General features: G+C 38.9%; 1 protein-coding gene across 8 annotated transcripts in view; it reads left to right on the top strand.

Moving 5' to 3' along the window:
* LOC126278989 (START domain-containing protein 10-like) overlaps positions 1-24,072 on the top strand; it is a 115,432-nt gene that overhangs the window by 67,373 nt on the left and 23,987 nt on the right. For all 8 annotated transcript variants that reach the window (XM_049979296.1, XM_049979301.1, XM_049979295.1 and 5 more), the window contains 3 exons: positions 57-204; positions 6,076-6,228; positions 23,881-24,005. In XM_049979296.1, coding sequence (XP_049835253.1) covers positions 57-204; positions 6,076-6,228; positions 23,881-24,005 — 426 coding nt within the window. The remainder of the gene's footprint in view (positions 1-56; positions 205-6,075; positions 6,229-23,880; positions 24,006-24,072) is intronic.

A 24,072-nucleotide genomic window follows, 5' to 3' on the forward strand; every position in this document is an offset into this window, starting at 1 on the left:
ATAACTCATGTACATCATCTTGAAAGTTGTTTTATTTTATGTATTTATTTTTGAAGGTGTGGACAACTTTTGCTGATGTAGTTCCTCTTGACTTGTATGATGTGTTGCATGATCCTGATTATAGAAGAATCTGGGATTTGAATATGATCGAATCTCATGATATTGGTTACCTGAATCCCAATAATGATGTTGGATATTATGCAAGTAAGTATAAATTTGTCCTGATCTCTTCAATAAGTTCTTGTTTAGCTTTATCTCTGCTTCTGTCTTTTGAAGGAAAAATGAACATTACTAACGCTATTTCCTACTTTTTTTATTGAAAGTTTGGGTCAATTTCCACCCATCCTACAATTTTGTTACGTACTTAATGGCAGGCACTGCTCTTTAGTTTGATGCAGTTGCCACCATGTAGGTTTGATCCTAGTGCTGACAGGCACACTTAAGCATCTTTTAGGAAGTGGGTGGCTCAGAGGTGTGTCATCCGCTGCTGTGCTGTGAGAGATTTTTTTTTTTTTTTAACTGTCCACACTCTGCCAACAATGGAAACAGTGTACTTGATTTTAACAAATTTTCTAATCAGAATAAAACTAGACAGTCTCTAATCATGTGATGACACAAAGTAGAGTAATGAAAATCAGTAGACATGCAGTTCCTAGGAAGTACATCGTAATATACTGCTAACTGCTTCTAGGAAGTTAATGTTACTGTAAACTTTATTGTAAATAAAAACAAGTGGATACGAGGCTGCTATATATATTTCTGGCCTAATAATGAAAATACGAATATTTATCAACGAAAATGGTTTATTGTTTTTCAAAATATTCTCCATCAAGATTTATACACTTTTGCATGCGCTCAAACCAATTTTCGAAGCACTTTTTCCACTCCGATTGAGACACCTCCAAAACATGGTTTTGAATGCTGCAACAGCATCTTCTGGCGACGAAAATCGTTGACCACGCATTTTTTTCTTGATGTGTGGGAATAAAAAGAAGTCATTGGGTGCCAAGTCAAGGCTGTACGGCGGATGACCCATCACTTCGACGTTTTGGCCGGTCAAAAAGGCGCTGGTTTGAGCTGATGTGTGACAGCTCGCATTGTCATGGTGCACAATGATTCGTCTTCTCTTGTTCATTTTTCGAATTTCTCCGAAAACTTCAGGCAAACAAATGGTGGTGTACCACTCAGAATTGACCGTCCTACGTTGCTCAAGCGGAACAGTCGCTACATGACCAGTTTTGCCGAAGAAACAGGCGACCATTTGCTTCGAAGTGCTTCTTCCACGAACAACTTTCGTTGGATTTGGCTCGTCTTGGAAGACCCACACGGTCGATTGCTGTTTTGTTTCGGGCTCATACGCATAGATCCATGATTCGTCACCTGTGACGATCTTATAAACGTCTTTTGAAGCACCGCGATCGTATTTTTTCAGCATTTCTTTACACCAATCCACACGAGCTTTCTTTTGAGCGATTGTCAAATTGTGCGGGATCCAACGAGAACAAACCTTTTTTATGGCCAGGTGTTCATGCAATATCGAATGTATGCTGGTGGGAGAAATGCCTAGGCATGTCTCTATCTCACGGTATGTCACATGACAGTCTTGCATTATCAGTTCACGTACGGCATCGATGTTTTCTGGCACAACGGCTGTTTTTGGACGACCTTCACGGAATTCGTCTTTGAGCGAGCGTCGGCCACGATTGAATTCGTTGTACCAGTTTTTCACAGTGCTATAGGATGGTGCTTCGTCGCCATACAAAGATTTAAGTTCATCGATGCACTCTTGTCGTGATAATCCACGTCGAAAGTTGTGAAAAATGATCGCACGAAAATGTTCACGAGTTAATTCCATTTTTGTGCCAAATTGATTTCTTCAAGTCCCTGTAAAAGAAAAAAAAAATTGTCGTAAGTCAAAAAGTTCTGAGTACATTTATGCTAAAAAATGTCAAACTTTCCAATGGAAATGTCAGATTGCACCTGGCAACACTTAGTGTTGCCTAGGCCAGAAATATATATAGCAGCCCTCGTATTATCTGCTACCTGCAGCATTGTAGAGCAGCATCTTACATCCATACTCTGCATTGAGTGCTGCTATAACTTGCCCCCTTCCTGTTCCATTTCTGTATTATGTGTAGCCCATGCCCCTTTCCCATGAAGCATGGACTTTGCCATGGTGGGGTGATTTGCATGCCTCAGCCACTATATTGATGCAAACACAATGGATTTGCATCTGGGGAGTGCCAAGACAAACAGATGGTTCTTGAAGAAGCATGGCAGCAGAGGGGTATCAGCCTTGTCAGTAGGCTGCAGGGCCAACAGTCTGAATCATTTGCTGATCTGGCATTGTAACATGAGCCAACATGGCCTTGCTGCTCTGATACTGCATGCTGCTAAGAGCAGTGGGAAACTAGGGTAGCTGCTCTTCCCAAGAATATGGATTTCTGTTGTTTGGTTTAATGCTGAAGGCATACTGTCAGATAAAATACTGCAGAGCTAAAATACTTCCCCATTTGCATTTTCATATGGCATCTGCTCAGAAGAATACCATCATCAATGAAAACAAAACAAGCACCCAAAACCTCTTAATCAGGTAAGGTGGGGGCGGGGGGTAGAAAAAAGAAAGGACTTCTGGTATGATGAGTACAGGGTTAAAAATACAAAATCAAATAGTGTTAATGCAGGAGTAGGTCTAATAATGAAAAAGAAAATGGGAATGTGGGTAATCTAGTAATCTACTAAGAACAGTATAGTGAATGCATTATTGTAACCAAAATAGACACAAGGCCAACACCCACTACAGTAGTGAAAGTTTATATGCCAACTAGCTCCACAGCTGACAAAGGGGTTTGAAAGAATGTTTGATGAAATAAAAGAAATTATTCAGTTAAGGGAAATAAAAGTTAAATTATGATAAGGGGTTGGATTTCGATGGTAGAAAAAGGAAGAGAAGGAAAAAATAGTTACAGAACATGGACTGCAGGAAATGCATGGAATGTGAAGCGATGTGGTAGAATTTTGTGCAGAGCATAATTTAATCATTGTTAGCACTTGGTTTGTGATTTGTGTAAAAAGGCTGTACAAACTGAAGAGGCACTGCCTTACATAATAATGCTTAGACAGAGACTTTGAAACCTTATTTTAACCTGCAAGACATTTCCAGGGGCAGATGTACTCTCTGAACATAATTTATTGGTTATGACCTGCTAAGGAAACTGAAGAGATTGCAAATAGGTAGGAAATTGAAGATGGGACCTTGATTAATTGAAAGAACCAGTGTGTTTAGAGGAAGCATTAGGCAATTATTAACTGAAAATGAGAAAGGAATACAGTAGAAGACAAATGGATAACTTTGAGAGTTGAAATTGTGAAGCCAGCAGAGGATCAAATAGGTAAAAATGCATGGATAGCACAGGAGACATTCAGTTCAGTTGACCTAAGGAGAAAATGAAGCAGGCAAAATTTAATACAGATGCTTGAAAAAAGGAGATTGACAGGAAGTGCAAAATTACAAAGCAGGAATGGGTTGAGGACAAATGCAAGGCTGTAGAAGCATGTATGACTAGGGTAAAGACTGATGCTGCCTATAGGAAAATAGAGGGGTCTTTGGAGAAAGACGAAGCATCTATATGAATACAAAAAGCACAGGAGGCAAGCCAGCACAAAGCAGAGAAGGGAAATCTGAAAGGTGGAAGGAATATAGAGAAGGGCTATACAGGGAAAATGAACCTGAAGGCAATATTATGGAAATGGAGGAGGAAGTAAAGTTTGATGAGAAAGGAAATATGATACTAAAAGAAGAATTTGACAGAGCACTGAAAGACCTAAGTTGAAACAAGATATACTGACATGAATTATTTTCTGAAGAATAGAAAAGCTTGTAAACACTGACTTTGGGGAAGATCGGCCGTAGTGTAAATACTGACTTTGGCAAAGATCAGCAGTAGTGACCCTGTGTCTTATATTAGGAGATAGATTACAGAAAGGCAAACTTACATTTATAGCACTTGTACATTTGGAGAAAACTGTTGACAGTGTCGAGTGGTCTAAACAGAAGATAGTAAGTGCATAATACAGGGGCAATAGGTTATTTACATCTTGTAGAGAAACCAGGCCAGAGTTGAAGGAGATGAAAGGGAACTAGTGGTTTAGAAGGGAGGGTGACGGGTTGTACCCCTCTCCTCAATGTTATGCAGTCTATATATTGAGCAACAAGGAGAACTTTGGAAAAGGAATTAAATTTTGGTAGAAGAAATAAAAACTTTGTGATTTACCAGCAACATTGTAGTTCTGTCATATGCAGCAAAGGTCTTGAAAGTGCAGGGGACCATAATAGATATAACCGTGAAGGAGGTTTGTACGATAAACATCATCAAAAGTAAAACAAGGGTAATGGGATGCAATCAAATTAAACCAGGTAGTGCAGGAGGAATTAACTAGAAATCAAAACACTAAAATTAATAGTCAGTTTTGCTATTTGGCTAGCAAAATAACTCATGATAACTCAAGTAGAAAAGATATAAAATGCAGACTTGCATTAGCAGGAACAGCATTTTTGCCAAAGAGAAATTTGCTAATATTGAATATAAATTTGTAGAAATATTTGTCTAGAGTGTAGTATTTTACAGAAGTGAAATTACATGATGAGCAGTTCAGACAAGAAGAGAATAGGTTTTGAAATGTAGTCCTACAGAAGAATGTAGAAGATTGGATGTGCACATCAAATAGCTAATTAAGAGGTACTAAATAGAACTGAGGAAAGAGGAAATTTATGGAACAGTTTGACTAAAAGAAGGGATCAATTGATAGGACATATCCTGAGGCACAAAAGAATACTGTTAATAAATACGGAACATACAAAACTGCACTTAAAATATTTGCAATGAGAAAGAAATTGATGTTTTCTATAGACACTGGGGTGTATGAAATATATAATGAGCAGTATGAGTTACGAATAACTCAATCTATGTACAACTAAAGCAAACTGCCAAGTATCTGCTGAAACATTGGAGAGAATGTCCCTGCAACCCTTCTGGAGAAAACAGAAAGTGAAAGTTATAACTATTTGTGATAGCGATGGTGTTGTATAACATAATAGGTGTTTTTAAAATAGAAAGAAACTTCCACATGGGAAAAATATATTAAAAACAAAGACTCCAAGACTTACCAAGGGGGAAAGTGCCGGTAGACAGACACAATAAAATAACACACAAACACATACACAAAATTTCTGGCTTTCGCAACCAACGGTTGCTTCTTCAGGAAAGAGGGAAGGAGAGAGAAAGACGAAAGGATGTGGATTTTAAGGGAGAGGGTAAGGAGACATTCCAAGCCCGGGAGCGGAAAGACTTACCTTAGGGGGAAAAAAGGATAGGTATATATTAGCGTGCGCACACACACACACACACACACACACACACACACACACACACACACACACATAATAGGTGTTTTATATGTTCCGTAAGTAGCTACCATTAATCAGCATCTACATGTAAGATAACAATGCAAGATATTTATTTAACAGAGATATTTACCTTGTATGTTTAGCTTTTCAATCAGCATCTGCATTCATATGCAGTGAAAGTGCTATCAACTAGAAAAATATTTCACACACTACACAGCAGCACATAATGGGTGGTGATTAGCAAGTGTGAATTTTGCTATTTGAAGGTGCATGTAGATGCCCAAAAGTGGTTAGTCTTGAATAAAAATTAAATTTTATAAAGTTGTAGCACCTGCTGATGGTTTATTTCATTATTATATAAGATTTGAATTAAATATCTGTTTAATTATTTGTATGTTTTCAGAATCTATGTTTGCATTAACTGGAATGTATTTTACCTGTTGCTAAATAATTGTACTTTTCCTCAGTTTTCAGTGTGTTCCTGAATGACACACTAGCTGTTTCTTGCAACTTCCACATTGAAGCCTACATTTATAATCTGTGAATCACTATGAAATGCATAGCTTATTGCATTTTGGTGCCACCAAAATGTGCTTTCCAGTGCCCAGTTAGTATCTGATGATTTCTGCCATGAGTTTTTATGATTGTTATTACTTTTATTATTTCAGTGTCTTGCCCAGCTCCTCTCAAGAATAGAGATTTTGTACTACAGAGGTCATGGCTTGACACAGGTCAAGAACAATATATCATAAATCACTCTGTGCACCACAAAAATTATCCACCAAGAAAAGAATATGTGCGTGCAACATCCTATCTTACAGGTAGGGAAATTGTGCTAGTAGTGCAGTGTAGTGATTTAATTTACCTGTGTCTGGAGTAACAAGTGCCACATAAAATGAAAGGAAATAGGAAATTACACCAGCTACCAAAGCTAATGTTTCAGCAAAACAATAAACTATATGACTTATGCTCTTTGTACTACTACTTCTTTCAGGGTGTATACGACCCGGGACAACCGGGAAATCCCGGAAAAACCCAGGAATTTTTTTCATCCGGGAGAAAACTGGGAAAAACCTGGGATATTTTTAGAATTCCCGGAATTTTTCATTGTTTTAGTTTTCAGTTAAATTTATGTAATTTTGACTGGTAAGAACCGATACTCTGACAAAGGATATTACTGTATTCCGCTACTGCAAAATAATACTTAAACAATAAAACATAAACGAGAGAAAAAACAAAAATAACTTCAAATTGCAAAGGAAATGTGCCATATACAACAACGACACACAGTGCTCATGCAAGTGTCTGCCAATTGAAAATGTGTCAAAGGCTTTAGGAAGACTAAGCAGTGCTTCATAACAACATATTGCTTCCAATGAGTGTCAAGTTGCAACTGTTTACATTTGATTTGTTTTAGCAGTTACGCTCGGTCACATGTGCAGTTGAGTCATGTTTGAGTTGTAGATTCTCCCGCTTCTGGCTACAGGAAGGTGGCTGTTGGCTGTGCAAGCAGTCGCAGCAAGCAGCTAGATGCTACCGGGAAAAGGGGGCACCATATTTATATTCTTGAGTAAAAAAACTTGTTTCACAAAGCGCCTAGCAACCAGCGCACATTTGTCTATCGATTATTCATATGATTTTGAAACACTTGCCTGTTGGTTTTTTAACATTTTTGAACACATTTTAAGTTGATTTCTGAATGAATCATAAGTTGACTTTTGAGTGCATGCATAGTGTACGTGATGTCTCTGTCAGGAGAATCCTCGTTGCATCTCAAAGTAAACTTTCCGCAGATGAAAAGGGGACAGGGCTATAGGAGCTGAGGGAGTAAAGCCGAAAGGATGGGTGCCAATTGCTGTCTGATTAAGTGGTTGATTGGGTTTGCAAATGATCAGCATTGTTATAATTACTAGTGAAATCCATAGATTCAGACTACCAGAATGGGAATAAATGACTGACAGGAATAACAAGTGAGAAAGATTCCGTATTATCTTCTCAGTGTATTCAAGAAAATTAAATTCTGACAGAAAATTTTGGGCCAGATTGCTACACTAGTAAGGACCAATAGAACGGTCCCCAGCTAGCAGCAACTGGAAAATAATCGCGGAATAACTAAACCTGTGATTCTGACAGTGCTAGTGAAGTTAAACGGCGAACAAATTTTGACAGTGGCAGCAATAGCTACAGAATTTGTGATGACAAGACTGTTTGTTAAAACGAGTAAGGTGAAGAAATGGGGACATCACACAAATTATGGAAGAATGAGACGATTCCAAATTTATATAAAAATTTCGTAATACTACTTTTCGATCTCATGCTTGAGAAGCTGGTGCGTGTGAATGAAATGTGAAACTATTTCCTAACATAAAGCATTTTGCTTGTAGTAGTCCTTATAGGCATTTGATATTGGTACTTGGTGGACTATATTCTGTCACGTTATAAAAATGCCTTTTTCAGTATTAGATAACAACATTAGAGTTTTCATGTAGCAAAGTGTTTGACGAACTTTGATGAGGTAATAGATTCTTTCACAGAAAGCTGCAGCAACATTAGAGAGAAAAAATGCTAGGAGCTAAGGTTTGAAGAAATGTGTAATTTCTTGCTTATCTCTTGTCAGTATTGGTTTTATATATCCCATATTTAATTTTATGTCACACAAAACAGCAAGTTATTAACAAATAGGCAATAAAGAGTTCAGATTTTCTAATAAGTTGTTCCTCTCTCAATTGCAAATAATCCCATCTGCTATTAATTTCGTTTTTTTTTTTAAAAAAAAAAAAAAAAAAAAAAAAGAGGGGCAGGCTGTCAAACTGGCCGACTGGGAGCAGGAGAGGCATCACAATACATTTCAACTTCCACTCTCCTGAATGTACTTTGGACGCGTGGTAGAAAAATGCTTTATGAAGAGGCGTGGCACTGCACTTTGGCAAACTTAAGACCAAATAATATGTCTTACATTTCCTCGAATACATATGTTTTATGTTTCAGACTTTTCAGAAAGATGTGCGCTACAAGATGAACTTATTTTGAAAATTTGATTTTTTAACTCTGTTCGCAAATGTCGTAATTCCGGGGTTGATGTGCAGAGCAGTCTGAGTTATAGTGGGTAGTCTCCATGTGACCCATGTTTACATTTACTGATTTTGCTGTTTCCCCTGCATTTACTCTCACGCTAAATGAAAACAAAATGGATATCTGTGGCCGGGAGCTATCAAGCGAATAAAAACACATTCACATAATTATGGAAGGCTGAATGAAATATGTCATTAGTTTCAGATTTTACTTTATTTCCACCTTTTTGACAGTCAAGCATTAATCGCCTTGCAGAACAATGATGTTATTTTTGTCTATTTGCTAAAGAAATTTGATTTTTGTTAACCTTTTCCTCAGAGGCAGTCAATGTATTTGAAACGAAGTGTTTAATTCCATACTGTGGGCTAGTTTCAACTGTTCGCTGCATTTCAAGTGCATGTTTTCATTTTCTAGAATGTATAGCGTCATGCTGTAATAAAGAACCAAACATGGTGTAATACAGTAGTGCTGCTCCAAGAAAATGTACACCCCGAAAACCACACTGAAAAGCTTAATATCTGGTCGAGGTGTGCTTCATTGGGAATCTGGACATACGAATGTGCCCTTTAAGTATGCACTTTAAATATGCACATTTTAGTGTCATCATCATCATCATCATCATCATCATCATCATTTAAGACTGATTATGCCTTTCAGCGTTCAGTCTGGAGCATAGTCCCCCTTATAAAATTCCTCCATGATCCCCTATTCCGTGGTAACATTGGTGCCTCTTCTGACGTTAAGCCTAATACTTCAAAATCATTCTTAACCGAATCCAGGTACCTTCTCCTTGGTCTGCCCCGACTCCTCCTACCCTCTACTGCTGAACCCATGAGTCTCTTTGGTAACCTTGCTTCTCCCATGCATGTAAAGATGACCCCACCATCTAAACCTGTTTGCCCTGACTGCTACATCTATAGAGTTCATTCCCAGTTTTTCTTTGATTTCCTCATTGTGGACACCCTCCTGCCATTGTTCCCATCTACTAGTACCTGCAATCATCCTAGCTACTTTCATATCCATAACCTCAACCTTATTGATAAGGTACCCTGAATCCACCCAGCTTTCACTCCCATACAACAAAGTTGGTCAAAAGATTGAACGGTGCACAGATAACTTAGTCTTGGTACTGACTTCCTTCTTGCAGAAGAGAGTAGATCATAGCTGAGCACTCACTGCATTAGCTTTGCTACACCTCTCTTCCAGTTCTTTCACTATGTTTCCATCCTGTGAGAATATGCATCCTAAGTACTTGAAACTGCCTCCTAAGTACTTGAAACCGCCCAGCTATTCTAACTTAGTTCCTCCTATTTGGCACTCAATCCCTTTATATCTCTTCCCCACTGACATTACTTTCGTTTTGGAGATGCTAATCTTCATACTGAAACTGGTACAACTGCACCGACGTGGACTCTTCGAGAATTTGCTGCACTAAATAATTATAAAAAGCGTTGTTATTAAGCTATTTTTAAACGTCTACAGGTGTTATAAATATAATATAAGTGTTGTTGAATTAGTGGAAGTGTTAGTGAAGTATAAAATAAGATTAAACGGTGTAAGAAGCGTATTTTTCTTTTCACGCCTGTAGCACGAATCCTAGGACTAATTTCACATGCGCGAATCGTAAGTAAGCAGTGAATTAAACTTATAGGTAAACGTTTGCAGTTGGTATAAATATATTTTAAGTGTTGTTACATTAGTGGAAGTGTTGGTGAAGTGTTAAATAAGATTAAACGGGGTAAGAAGTTTATTTTCCTTCTCGCGCCTACAGCACAGGCTTTAAGCTTAATTTCACGCACGCTTATCGTAAGTAAACAGTGACTTAAACTTATATGTAATCACCAGTGTTTTTTATTCATTACGCTTTCAAATAATTTATATCTGCCTGAATAGTTTCTAGAGTCCTTTGTTTACGTATTAGCCAGTACTTAAATAAGTTTATACGATTTCTGTTTTTGCCATGAGTGAGAAGTGTGTGCCATGCCGTAGGATCGTTAGTTCCGGGGTATGGTGTGCTGGGTGTTGTAGTTTCTTTCATTGGGGCGAATGTAGTGGCGTGGGAAATGGGGACATAAATGAGGCTCACCAGTGGTATTGTAGAATCTGCAATAGAGATAGGAAAATACTGGAACAGGAAGGGAAAATTGCAGCTCTTCAAGCTGACCTAGACAGGGCAAGGGAGGATCTGGACAGGTTAAAGAGGGACAAGGGTGAACAGAGGTGGGAAGTGGCAACAGGTAATAGGGGGAACAGGCAAAGGAGAGCATCAGACAGCTTTGTGATAAATCTTGAAAATAGATTTGACCTGTTGCCTCAGTCAGAATCAGATGAGCCTCATGTAGCTGAAGCTGTAGAAAGGGCACAACAAGCTTTCAAGGACTTGAAAAAGGTAGGGAAATTTGTAAAGAGAAAGAAAGTTCTGTTGTTAGGTAGTTCCCATGGTAGAGGTGTTGGCCAACTACTGCAGGAAAATCTAGGTCCAGAGTACCAGGTCACAAACTTTTTCAAGCCTAGTGCAGATCTGGGTCAGGTAACAGGTTCTCTATGCAAGGATTTCATGAAGGAGGATGCTGTGGTTATAGTGGGTGGTCCGGGAAACAGCATTGACAGAGACTCTAAATATTCCATAGAGAGTGACCTGGTGAAGATAGCATCAGCAACGAAGCATACGAGTGTGGGATTTGTGTCTGTGTTGAGACGCCATGATCGGGCTCATTTGAACTCTTCTGTAGGGAGGGTGAACTTGGAGTTGGAGTGGCTGCTTAGGACGGATATAGGGTCCCATATTGGTTTGATTCCTGTGGATGCTATTGATAGGAGGGACTACACTAGGCATGGCCTTCACCTCAATAGGAAAGGGAAGGGAAAACTGTCTGGCTGGGTTGCAAAAAACTTAAGGGGGGACACAGTCACAAGTGGTAAAATACCAGTGGTCACAGGTGTCAGAGGGACGCATTTTTTCGGATAGGGAAGGGGGATAGAAAACGAGTTTTAAGAGAGATTGGCAGACAGACTCAGTTTGAGAAAATAGATGAACAGAAGTCAGATTTTAGCATACAGTCTCCATTTAAACAATGTTTAACAGAAAGTAATCAGAAACTGCCAGTTCATCTTCACCAAAGCAGTTATAATCACATTAGTATACAGTATCAGTTATCTTTATTACACCAGAACATTCCGGGACTCAGAAATAAAGTTGATGAACTACTCATTTGTATCGATGAAATGAATTCATCTAACAAAATTGACATAATCTGCCTCTCTGAACATCAAGTGACCACTGGTATAGATATGTTAGACATTTCAGGATTTAAGCTAGCTTCCTACTTCTGCAGAGTAGATATGGAGGGAGGAGGAGTTGCCATATTTATTAAAAACTGCCATAAATTCAAGAACATTGACATTAATAAATTCTGTTTAGAGCAGCATCTAGAAGCATGTGCAACAGAAGTAGAGTTCCATAACAGATCCTATATAATAGTAACTATTTATCGAGCACCTGCAGGAAATTATAATCTATTCATAAATCATCTAGAAGCTCTTTTGGGTTATTTAACAGTAAGAAACAAAGAAATTTTGATTGCTGGTGACTTTAATACAGATTTTCTAATTCAATCTTCCAGTAAACATTTATTGCAGTTAGTAATGTTGTCTTTCAATCTAACTCACACTGTAAACTTTCCAACTAGTATCACTAAATCCTCAAGGACAGCCATTGATAACATTGTTATAGACAAATCAAAGGGACAAAATCATGTCATAAAACCTGTAATAAATGGACTATCAGATCATGACATGCAGCTCCTTGTTTTAGATGTAAATTCTAAGCAGATTATCAAGACCGCTAAATCTGAATACAGGAGAGTATTCAATCAACCAAAAATTGAGTGTTTTAGAAAACTGCTCAAAGATATGAACTGGAAAGATGTTTATAGTGCTCATGACATGAATGAAAATATAACACATTCATGAACAATGTCAGTACCATGTCTGAAAACTGTTTTCATCTAAAAGTTACTCAAATTAAACAGAAGTCTATAATAAAACCATGGATCACACTGTAACGTTTCCTCTTTCTGTTTATTTAGGTTTGATTTGTTTGATTGTTATTCTTTATTTCTATTATTCGGAATCTTTTTTTTTTATTATTAAATTGAGCCTGAAACTTACGTAATAAATACTTCGCGTGAAATACGATTTGCAGCATAAACAAAAATTAATTTCGGAAATGTAATCCACTGAATATTAAAAGTAAAGCTTTTGAACAACGCGCGTGACTGACTAGATACATTCAGAGGGTACGTACATTCGCGTGCGAGTGGTTGCGGTCTGATGAGAAATTTTCATTGTGAAATAATTTCGTCGTAACACACTCGGAGATTGCGAACGTACATTCAGAGTAGAGGCACGTACGTTCTATCATTCCCCGTGGCCTGGGTAAAAGAATGGCAATTATTTAAATCTAAGAGTATTTCTTTTGCATCGGACTAGTGTTTTTATAAGAAAAAGAAGATTGCAGGTTCTGAATGTCTCGGCAAAACGAATCGGAAGTAATTTTAGCGGCCACGAAAGGAAAGTAGAGAGTACAATCACGTACCTCTATTGTTGAGCAGCGCCGTTTTAAAGATCTTCGGTTCCATCTAAAACTCGCCTTCTCTGCTTAACATAAATACTCCATAGGCATGGTGTGTCACTGGAACAATTTTTCAGCACCTCTGCGATTAAATCACAATATTTTCAGTTCCTTTACAACACAACGAATAAAGTTTTCCTATAAGACAAAAAGGAAAATGTATCTGTCGACCAAGAATAGCCCCAATGCTGATGATTTAGCTAAATACAAGGAATACTGTAAAATATTAAAAAAAGTAATTCAGGCATCTAAACAAATATACTACGAGAAGAAGACAGCAATGTCAGGGAACAAAATAAAAACAATATGGGATATAGTGAAAGAGGAGACTGGTAGAACCAGAAAGGAACAGGAGCAAATAGCACTAAGGGTAGATAACACATTAGTAACCGATGGGCATAGTGTGGCAAATCTATTTTAACTAGTACTTTATATCCATTACTGATAGAATGGGATTGTCAGGATCAGTAAATAATGCCCTTGAATATCTGAAACTAGCCTTTACAAACAGCTTTAGGAACATCAATATGTCACTCACATCACCAAAAGAAATAACTTCCATAATAAAATCTTTAAAAACAAAGCATTCTAGTGGTTATGGTGAAATATCAACAAAGTTAATTAAGGTATGTTCTTGTGAGTTTAGTACAATTCTAAGTTACATGTGTAACCAGTCAATTATAACTGGGACATTTCCTGACTGGCTGAAATATGCAATGTTAAGCCTCTATTCAAGAAAGGGGATAAAGAGATGCCATCAAACCACAGCCCGATTTCACTTTTGCCAGCATTCTCAAAAATTTTAGAAAAAGTAATCTACAGGCAGCTTCTCAACCATCTGACCACAAATAACATATTATCAAGAACACAGTTTGGATTTCTGAAGGGTTCTGATATCGAAAAGGCTATTTACACCTACAGTGAAAATGTACTTAATTCATTCAATAACAAGTTACAAGCAGCAGGTATTTTCTGTGATTTGTCAAAGGCATTCGATTGTGTAAACCACAACATCCTTTTAAATAAATTACAATTCTATGGTGTCATAGGCAGTGCTGCAAAATGGTTCAAGTCATACCTCGCTAACAGAAAACAAAGGGTGTCAGTGCAAGGGACTAATGAATTAAGTCATCAGTCATCATCAGAATGGGAAGAAATTACATATGGTGTCCCACAAGGATCCATCTTAGGCCATTGCTTTTTCTTGTGTACATTAATGATCTCTCATCAGTTACACTGCCAGAAGCAGAGTTCGTTTTGTTTGCAGATGACACAAGTATTGCAATAAATAGTATGTCGAGTGTAGTTCTAGAAAGATCTGCTAATGATATTTTCATGGATATTAATAAATGGTTTAAAGCCAACTCACTGACATTAAACTTCGAAAAGACTCACTATATGCAATTCAGAACCTGTAAGAGCTTTCCACCCAGCATATGCATAAAGTACGAAGAAGAGCAGATAGAAGAGGTTGACAGTCTTAAATTCCTGGGATTACAACTTGATAATAAATTCAGTTGGGAGGAGCACACCACAGAACTGCAGAAACGCCTTAACAAATCTGTATTTGCAATTCGAGTGTTAGCAGACATAGGCGACATAAAAGTGAAAAAGCTTGCGTACTTTGCCTACTTTCATTCCATAATGTCATATGGTATAATATTTTGGGGTAACTCTTCAAGTCAAACAAAAGTTTTCAGAGTCCAAAAGCAGGTAATATGTATTATTTGTGGAGTAAACTAACGGACGTCTTGTAGAAACCTCTTCAAAGAACTGGGTATACTAACTACTGCCTCTCAGTATATTTACTCCTTAATGAAATTTGTCCTAAATAATATATCTCTTTTTCCAACAAACAGCTCAGTTCATACATACAATACCAGGAACAAAAATGGTGTGCACAAGGACTTAAAAGCACTTACTTTAGTTCAAAAAGGGGTCCACTACTCAGGAACACTCATCTTCAATAATTTGCCAGCAAACACAAAAAATTTAGTTACAAATTGAGATCAGTTTAAAAGGAGCCTGAAAGACTTACTAGTAGCCAACTCCTTCTACTCCATTGACGAATTTTTTAATAGAAACAAATGATGTGTTGTATATATTTATACTATTAGTATTGTTATTTCAGCTTAAAAAAATAAAAAATAAAAAAAAAAGGTGACATGTTCCACATCCACGAGTATCTCCTCAACACGGATCTATGGAACGAAAACTAATCTAATCTAATCTAATACCATAGTCCTTACATTTCTGATCTAGCTCTGAAATATTACTTTGCAAACTTTCAATTGAATCTGCCATCACAACTAAATCATCCGCATATGCAAGACTGATTATTTTGTGTTCACCTATCTTAACCTCACCCAGCCAGTCTATTGTTTTTAACATATGATCCATATATAATATGAACAACAGTGGAGACAGGTTGCAGCCTTGTCTTACCCCTGAAACTACTCTGTACCATGAACTCAATTTACCGCCAACTCTTAACTGCTGCCTGACTATCCATGTAAAGACCTTTAATTGCTTGCAAAAGTTTGCCTCCTATTCCATAATCTCGTAGAACAGACAATAACTTCCTCCTAGAAACCCGGTCATATGCCTTTTCTAGATCGATAAAGCATAGATACAATTCCCTGTTCCATTCATAACACTTCTCCATTATTTGCCTTAAGCTAAAGATCTGGTCCCGACAACCTCTAAGAGGCCTAAACCCACACTGATTTTCATCCAATTGGTCCTCAACTAATACTCGCACTTTCCTTTCAACAATACCTGAGAAGATTTTACCCACAACGCTGATTAAAGAGATACCTCTGTAGTTGTTACAATCTTTTCTGTTTCCATGTATTGGTGTGATTATTGCTTTTGTCCAGTCTGATGGAACCTGTCCCGACTCCCAGGCCATTTCAATTATCCTGTGTAGCCATTTAAGACCTGACATTCCACTGTATTTGATGAGTTCACTTAATTTCATCCACCCCAGCTGCTTTATTGCACTGCAATCGATTGACCATTTTCACCACTTCCCCAAATGCGGTCCTATTTCCATCCTCATTCCTATCCCATTGTACATCGAAATCTGAAAAATTACTGATCGTATTTTCACCTACGTTGAGCAACTCTTCAAAATATTCCCTCCATCTGCCCAAGGAATCCACAGGATTCACATGCAGTTTTCCTGACCTGTCCAAAATACTTGACATTTCCTTCTTACCTCCCTTTCAAAGACTGCTAATTACACTCCAAAATGGTTTTCCAGCAGCTTGACCCAAAGTCTCCAGCCTGTTTCCAAAGTCTTCCCAAGATTTCGTCTTGGATGCTGTAATTATCTGTTTGGCTTTGTTTCTTTCTTCAACATAACTTTCTCTGTCTACCTGAGTTCTAGTATGTAGCCATTTTTGATACACCTTCTTTTTCCTATTACAGGCTGCATTGACTGTATCATTACACCAAGCTGTTTGCTTCATCCTACCTTTACACACTACTGTTCCAAGACATTCTTTAGCCACTTCTAGTATTGTGTCCCTGTACCTTGTCCATTCCTTTTCCAGTGACTGTAATTGACTACATTCCACTAACTGGTACCTTTCTGAGATCATTGTTATGTACTTGTGCCTGATTTCCTTATCCTGAAGTTTCTCCACTCTTATCCTCCTACATATAGACCTGACTTCCAGCACTTTCGGCCTCACAATACCAATTGCGCTGCAGATTAAATAATGATCAGTGTCATCAAAGAATCCCCTGAATACAAGCGTGTCCCTCACAGCCTCCCTGAATTCCTGATCTGTTATTATATAGTCAATGAAAGATCTGGTTCCCCTACCTTCCCAAGTATACCGGTGAATGTTCTTATGTTTAAAAAAAAAGGAGTTTGTGATTACTAAGCCCATACTGGCACAGAAATCCAATAGTTGTTTCTCGTTCCCGTTGGCCTCCATATCCTCTACTAATTTACCCATAACCTTTTCATGCCCTTCTGTTCGATTTCCAATCCTGGCATTAAAATTACCCATGAGCAGAACACTGTCCTTAGTGTGGTCCACGAAATTCCAATGCTCTTGGAGTATCCTCTGATGTCTTGTTTCTTTTATGACATAATGTATGATCTTTCAGTGTTTTACAAGTACGTACATACGGGCTTCCTACGTCATGATAACTACCCAAGCGCGGTGTCGCCTGTTATCTGCGCTTTCTGGCAACTCCTGAAACGAACCTATTCCTAACAGGTCACGGGAAAATATTGCGAATAGTGGTTTGAAAAGCGTTACTTCCATAGTAAATATCCTTTTACGTATGTTGAATTATGTGCAAGAATGTACCATGAATTTTTTAAATCACAGAGCGTTTGATTCTCATTTAAAAATCAACTGTTTGATGACAAGCCATTTAGAAGAATTTCAAACCCTGAAGATCAAACATTTATGTCATTATTAAAAATTTTACTGGCACATATGTGTGATATAGCAGATTCAGAAGGATGTAGGCTGCAGTAGGTACTGGGTGATAAAGAAGCTTGCACAGGACAGGGTAGCATGGAGAGCTGCATCAAACCAGTCTCAGGACTGAAGACCACAACAACAACATGTGTGATATGTGTGAAAGTGTAACGCACGCAAAAAAGATTAACAGAACATGCGAAAGCTTAGCTTCTCTTGCAGCGTATTAACATTAGAGACCAATATTATATGTGAAAGCTTTGCTTTTCTTGTAGCAACACTATGTATATTTGAACAGTTCTGGGGTATCCGACTGCGTAGCATTGTAATTTCTTCACAATATTTCGGCAGACGTACACGCTGCCATCTTCAGGTGGTTCCTGACGAATGCTGTGCTGTTCCTCTCGGCGCCTTATATATACTAGCCGTTAGCCCCTCCACCGTTCCTCTCCTGGTGTCTTTGGTGCGGCCGGCACGGCAGCTACTGGAGGTGGTGGGGGAAGCGGTGGCTGGGTCTGAACTGGGGTCTGCAGTCTCCCTGCTGCCGCTGGGGCGGTCCACGATCTCTGGGACCGCATCTTTCTCTCCAGGCTGAGTGCAGGGTTCCAAGCCTGACCAAGTTGAAGGCCGCTGTCTTTATTAATTAGTTCGTCCTGTAGTTGGATTTCAATGGCCTCTTTAGTAATGCAGTCCCAGAAGCACGAGGATTAACAGAGTATTTTTGTTTTTTCATAGTCCTAAGTGTGGCCAGTCTTTATACAATGGTCATCCACAGCTGATTTAGTGGACTGGTGTAATTCAGTATGGCGCTTGTGTTTACGGCACCTCTCTTCTAAGTGCGGACTGTCTCCTCAATGTACAATTTTCCGCACTGACAGGGAATTTGATAAACACGTGACAAGCTGGGACACAGTGTATACAGAAAACCTACACATACCGATTTGTACCTAAATGCCTTCAGTTGCCACCCCAGCTCCCAGCATGAAGGCGTTTTGCGCACACTTGTTCACAGTGCACGATCGATCTGTGATCAGGAGAGCCTTCTAGCAGAACTGCAGCACCTAGAGACAACATTTCAGAAAAATGGGTACAACCAGAAGCAAATAAGACATGCACTCAGACAGACTGCGCCAAGAGAACAAGAAGAAGAAACAGAATAACACAAGTCGTTGGCACGCATTCTGTTTGTCGGAAACACCTCAAGAAAAATCACACAGGATCCTAGGGAAACACAATGTGAAATGTGTATTCCGACCCCCTGCAAAACGTTCACTCTACTGGATTTAGTGAAAGATGACCTAGGCCTTCGAAAGCCAGGCATTTATCAAATTCCCTGGCAGTGCAGAAAATCGTACATTGAGGAGACAGTCCGCACTGTAGAAGAGAGGTGCCGCAAACATAGGCACCATACTGAATTACGCCAGGCCACTAAATCAGCCGTGGCTGACCATTGTATAAAGACTTGCCATACTATGGACTATGAAAAAACAAAAATACTCTGTCAATCCTCCTACTTCTGGGACAGCGTTACTAAAGAGGCCATCGAAATCCAACTACAGGATGAACTAATTAATAAAGACAGTGGCCTTCAACTTGGTTAGGCTTGGAACCCTGCACTCAGCCTGGAGAGAAAGATGCAGTCCCAGAGATCGAGGACTGCCCCCGACGGCGGCAGCGGGGAGGCTGCAGACCCCAGTTCAGACCCAGGCGCCGCTTCCTCCACCACCTTCAGTAGCCGCCGCGCCGGCTGCCCCAAAGACACCAGGAGAGGAACGGTAGAGTGGGTAACGGCTAGTATGTATAGGGCGCCGAGAGAAACAGCACAGCATTCGTCAGGAACCACCTGAAGATGGCAGCGTGTATGTCTGCCAAAATATTATGGAGAAATTACGACATTACCAAGTTGGATACCCAAGAACTGTTCAAACTGGAAATACGCCGGGAAAACTTCAGATCGGACTATGTATATTAATTTAAACTATTAACTTTCCCTGTTTGTGTGTTCGCACTACTTAACAGTGATGTTGCTGTTGACTGACTACATCAGATGTCCTATACTCTAAATATCCTCTGTCATCAACTGGAGAGTATCAGTTCTTACCAGTCAACATTACATAAATTTAACTGAAAACTAAAACAATGAAAAATTCCTGTTTTTTTCCGTTTTCTCCTGGATTAAAAAATTCTCAGGTTTCTCCTGGATTTCCCGGTTGTCCGGTGCGTATACACCCTGCTATGGTTTTATATTCTCCTATCTCAGGATCCCATTCACCTTGGAACAGTTCACATGTCACACCATATTCTGAAATGTCTGTTGCTAATTTAAATGTTTCATTCATTATGTGAGGTTTTAATACTGATGCACTCATTAAAGCTTGTCTAATATTTTTAAATGCATCGAATGACCCTTATTCAGTACCCATTTAGCTTTTTTACTTTAACAACAATAATGGTCTGTGATTGTTTGTAGGTTGACCTTGTATGTTGTGATGGTAAAATCTAGTTAGCACACAGGACTCGCATTGAGGGGAGGACGACGGATAAATCCCGCATCCACCCATCCAAATTTAGGTTTTCTGTGATGTCCCTAAATAGGTCCAGGCAAATACCCAGATGGTTCCTTTGAAAGGGTGTGGCCAATTTTTTCCCCATCCTTCACATGATCCAAGCTTTTGCTCCATGTCTAATGACCTTGATGTTGAGGGGATGTTAAGCCCATTGTTCCTTCCTTCTTGTGATGACGATATCCAACCAGCACCAGGAGAGACCATAATTGTTCCACATTTTTCAGTTCCCACCAGTCTCCAATCATTGTGATTCTCCTTGGATTTGGTCTTATTCTATGTATTCTTACTAAATGCCCTATGAACTTGAGTTCTTAAGTAAAGTTTTAGTCAATGACATGCAATGTTCTTTCCATTTCTACGGACTAGCAAAATATCATATGCACAAATAATTAATTCTTGTAATAAGTCTTTATCTGAGGATTCAATCAGTGCATGTATGAACAAAACAGATTCAGTCCAAAAGGTAATATCCTAAACTGATATGACTTTCTGTCAAAAAAAAGTGCTGTATACTTTCATGAATTCTCTACAATTTTACCTGCCAGAACCCATTCATCAAATCCATTGAGCTAACATACCTCACATGATTAAACTTGCAGTTCATCAGTACAGATGGGTCTCTCTCTGTCTATGTGTTTGTTGAGTGTTCATACATCCAATACCAAGTACACCCTTCTTGTAGTTTTCCTTACTGTTAATAAGAGATTGTTATGTACACTTTAACTTCTATCTATTACCTTATTTTCCCCCATTTTATTTCTCTCTTCATTTACTGCAGGTTGTAAACTTGGTGTAACAGGATACAGTTTACAGAAGAATGGTTCATTATCTTTTATTTTAAACTGACAAATATACTTGCCAATCACTCCAGGTTTATCGGAAATACATTACTATAGTTTAACATGGTTTTATATAAATCATGACTTTGTTCTTCAGTTAATGTTCATATATGTTAATTTAATTCCTCACAACCATTCTTGATTTGTCTTTGCTCAATGCCTGAGCATTAGCAACTAAATGCACTTTATGTAGTAATACAATTAATTTATTTGCTAAGTGATTTGTCTTAGTACATAACTAGAATCTCCACTGTTCCTGTACAGTACTTTAGCATAAAGTTAGTATGAACTTAAATTTATTTATGTATATGGGTATACTTCTTACTTCTTTAATTAACTTTCATTTACTTCCTGTTATTACAACAGTATAGACTCCAGTCACTTTTAATATGAGACACGTACTCTTATTTATTTTTGTCTCCAAAAAAATCCTTGGATACCAAAGAAATCTCACCTCCCGAGTCTATGTAAATATCTACATGCCTTCCCCACACATTTCCTACCATTATAGGCTTTGTTTGATATTTCTTGTCCTCCTCCTCCAATAACCATTGCCTTGTTGGAACAGCCTGTGTGAAAGTGAGCAATTTCTCGGTATATAGGCCTAAGATTTTATTGTTACATCCTGGATTCTGAAAATTCATCAGTTTAAATGCTTTGGATCATGCTTCAGCTGTAAAAATATCATAACTCTGGACATAAATGAGAGAATAGCCTCAGGATCAAGACGTCTGTATGCTCTAAGCAGCCCATTCAAAAGTAAAGCTTTGTGAGTCACTATTAAGATAAAGATATTATAACATCATCTGTCACATTATCTCAGCTTGTGAATAGACATAATAATGGGCCCTCCATCCTCTGTTCCTGATCGGGCCGTGCCAGGAACCTCTAGTTTTCCGGTGCTCCTTCCCTATGCTGCCTATCTGGGCTATGATCAGAGCTTCGCACCTGGTCATGTGATGCATCGTGCCCTGGGTTCTGATATCCATAGTCACCACGGTGTTCTCTGTGACCACCATGGCCACAGAAACTACCTTCATGTCTCCTACCATTACTATTCCAGTATTGTCCATCATGTCTATTGTTATGGTGTAAATGGGCATCAGTATTGGATTTGTTGTACCCTAATACTCTACTATCACCTTCTCATCCTCCTGTTCCTCGTGAATCATACAACGTGTGTAATTGTCCTAAGGCTGACTTCATTGCCTCTCCGTCATCTCTAGGAATTGCTAACAACTTATCCTGAACTCCTGTTGGTAGTTTACTTATGATTAGGGACACTATTGCTTCTGTCGTCATAATAATCTTGGAAAAAATTCTGGTCACGCCCTCTCTCAAACCTTCTACCTTGGTTAGACTGTTTCGCACTTCATTTTGCGTCCATCTCGGCCAATATTGTTGCAAAAATTCCTTTTCAAATTCAGCGAAGGTTGTACACTTATGTCCTATTCTCATACCCCAGGTACCAGTTTCACCTTCCAATATTGCTGCAATGAAGCGTACCTTTCTTTGCTCGCCCCATAGTTCAGACAACATGCCCTTAAATTGATCTAAGAAATCTTTAGGATGCCATCTCCCATTTCGTTCAAGGAAGACCTCGTCATTTTGTATACCAATTAACCTACCTCCAGCAATGCTTCGATCATGTAATAGTGATTTCACTTCACTCTTCAGCTGCTGACTGACCTGTTCCTTAGCCTTGCCTACCTCACTGTACACGTCTTCAACGTGCTGCGCATAAGCATCCTGGTTTAGCGCAACAGCTGGTATCCTGTGTTTACAGTGTTTCACTTACTCATCCAGTGCTCTTGACTGACCCACTCTGCTGTTAGTGCATCTCTACTGACAGCACAATACTCCCCACATCCTTTTATGCTGATGGTTCATCTGTTGTGACACTAGTGGTCAAATCTGCATTACATACGTGTGTCCAGATACTTTTGATCACATAGTGTACAATATGGTGTGTGGTTGATGATTAAAACTGTGAAAAAATGAGTGCTTTGTTTTAATAGTGTATTAGTAGGCAACAATTTGTAGCTTTAAAGTGGTCTGTCACAGGCATGATATGAGTGCAAACAAAAGAAGTAAACCTCTCAGATTTATTCGTAATCATGTACACAAGTAGTTAAACACATTGCATACTTTTGTACACCCTGTTATAAATTTATTAAAAACAAAGATTCCAAGACTTACCAAGCGGGAAAGTGCCGGCAGACAGGCACATGAACAAAACACACAAACACACACACAGAATTGCTAGCTTTCGCAATCGATGGTTGCTTCTTCAGGAAGGAGAGGGAAAGACGAAAGGATGTGGGTTTTAAGGGAGAGGGTAAGGAGTCATTCCAATCCCGGGAGCGGAAAGACTTCCCTTAGGGGAAAAAAAGGACAGATGTACACTCGCGCACACACACATACACACACACACACACACACACACACACACACACACACACACACATATCCATCCGCACATACACAGGCACAAGCAGACATATTTAAATATGTCTGCTTGTGCCTGTGTATGTGCGGATGGATATGTGTGTGTGTGTGTGTGTGTGTGTGTGTGTGTGTGTGTGTGCGAGTGTACATCTGTCCTTTTTTTCCCCTAAGGGAAGTCTTTCCGCTCCCGGGATTGGAATGACTCCTTACCCTCTCCCTTAAAACCCACATCCTTTCGTCTTTCCCTCTCCTTCCTGAAGAAGCAACCATTGGTTGCGAAAGCTAGCAATTCTGTGTGTGTGTTTGTGTGTTTTGTTCATGTGCCTGTCTGCCGGCGCTTTCCCGCTTGGTAAGTCTTGGAATCTTTGTTTTTAATATATTTTTCCCATGTGGAAGTTTCTTTCTATTTTATTTACATCATCTGTTATAAATTTAATTTGTTAAAAGTAACAGAGGATTAATGTTGTAGGTTTCTTAATCCGTCCATCACCTGAGGGTGCCGGCAGTATGCTGGGTTACGTTTCTCAGACTGATCCTCACGGTACACTTCCTCCGTGGCTGGTCAACAAGTGCACACAAATTCTGGCACCTAAAGTAAGTGATAGCTGGTATGAATTGTTTGGACTGAAACCGTCCGTATGTTTGTGCTACTAAAAGTTAA

This window comes from Schistocerca gregaria, chromosome 6 (assembly GCF_023897955.1).
Source record: "Schistocerca gregaria isolate iqSchGreg1 chromosome 6, iqSchGreg1.2, whole genome shotgun sequence".
NCBI lineage: Eukaryota > Metazoa > Arthropoda > Insecta > Orthoptera > Acrididae > Schistocerca > Schistocerca gregaria.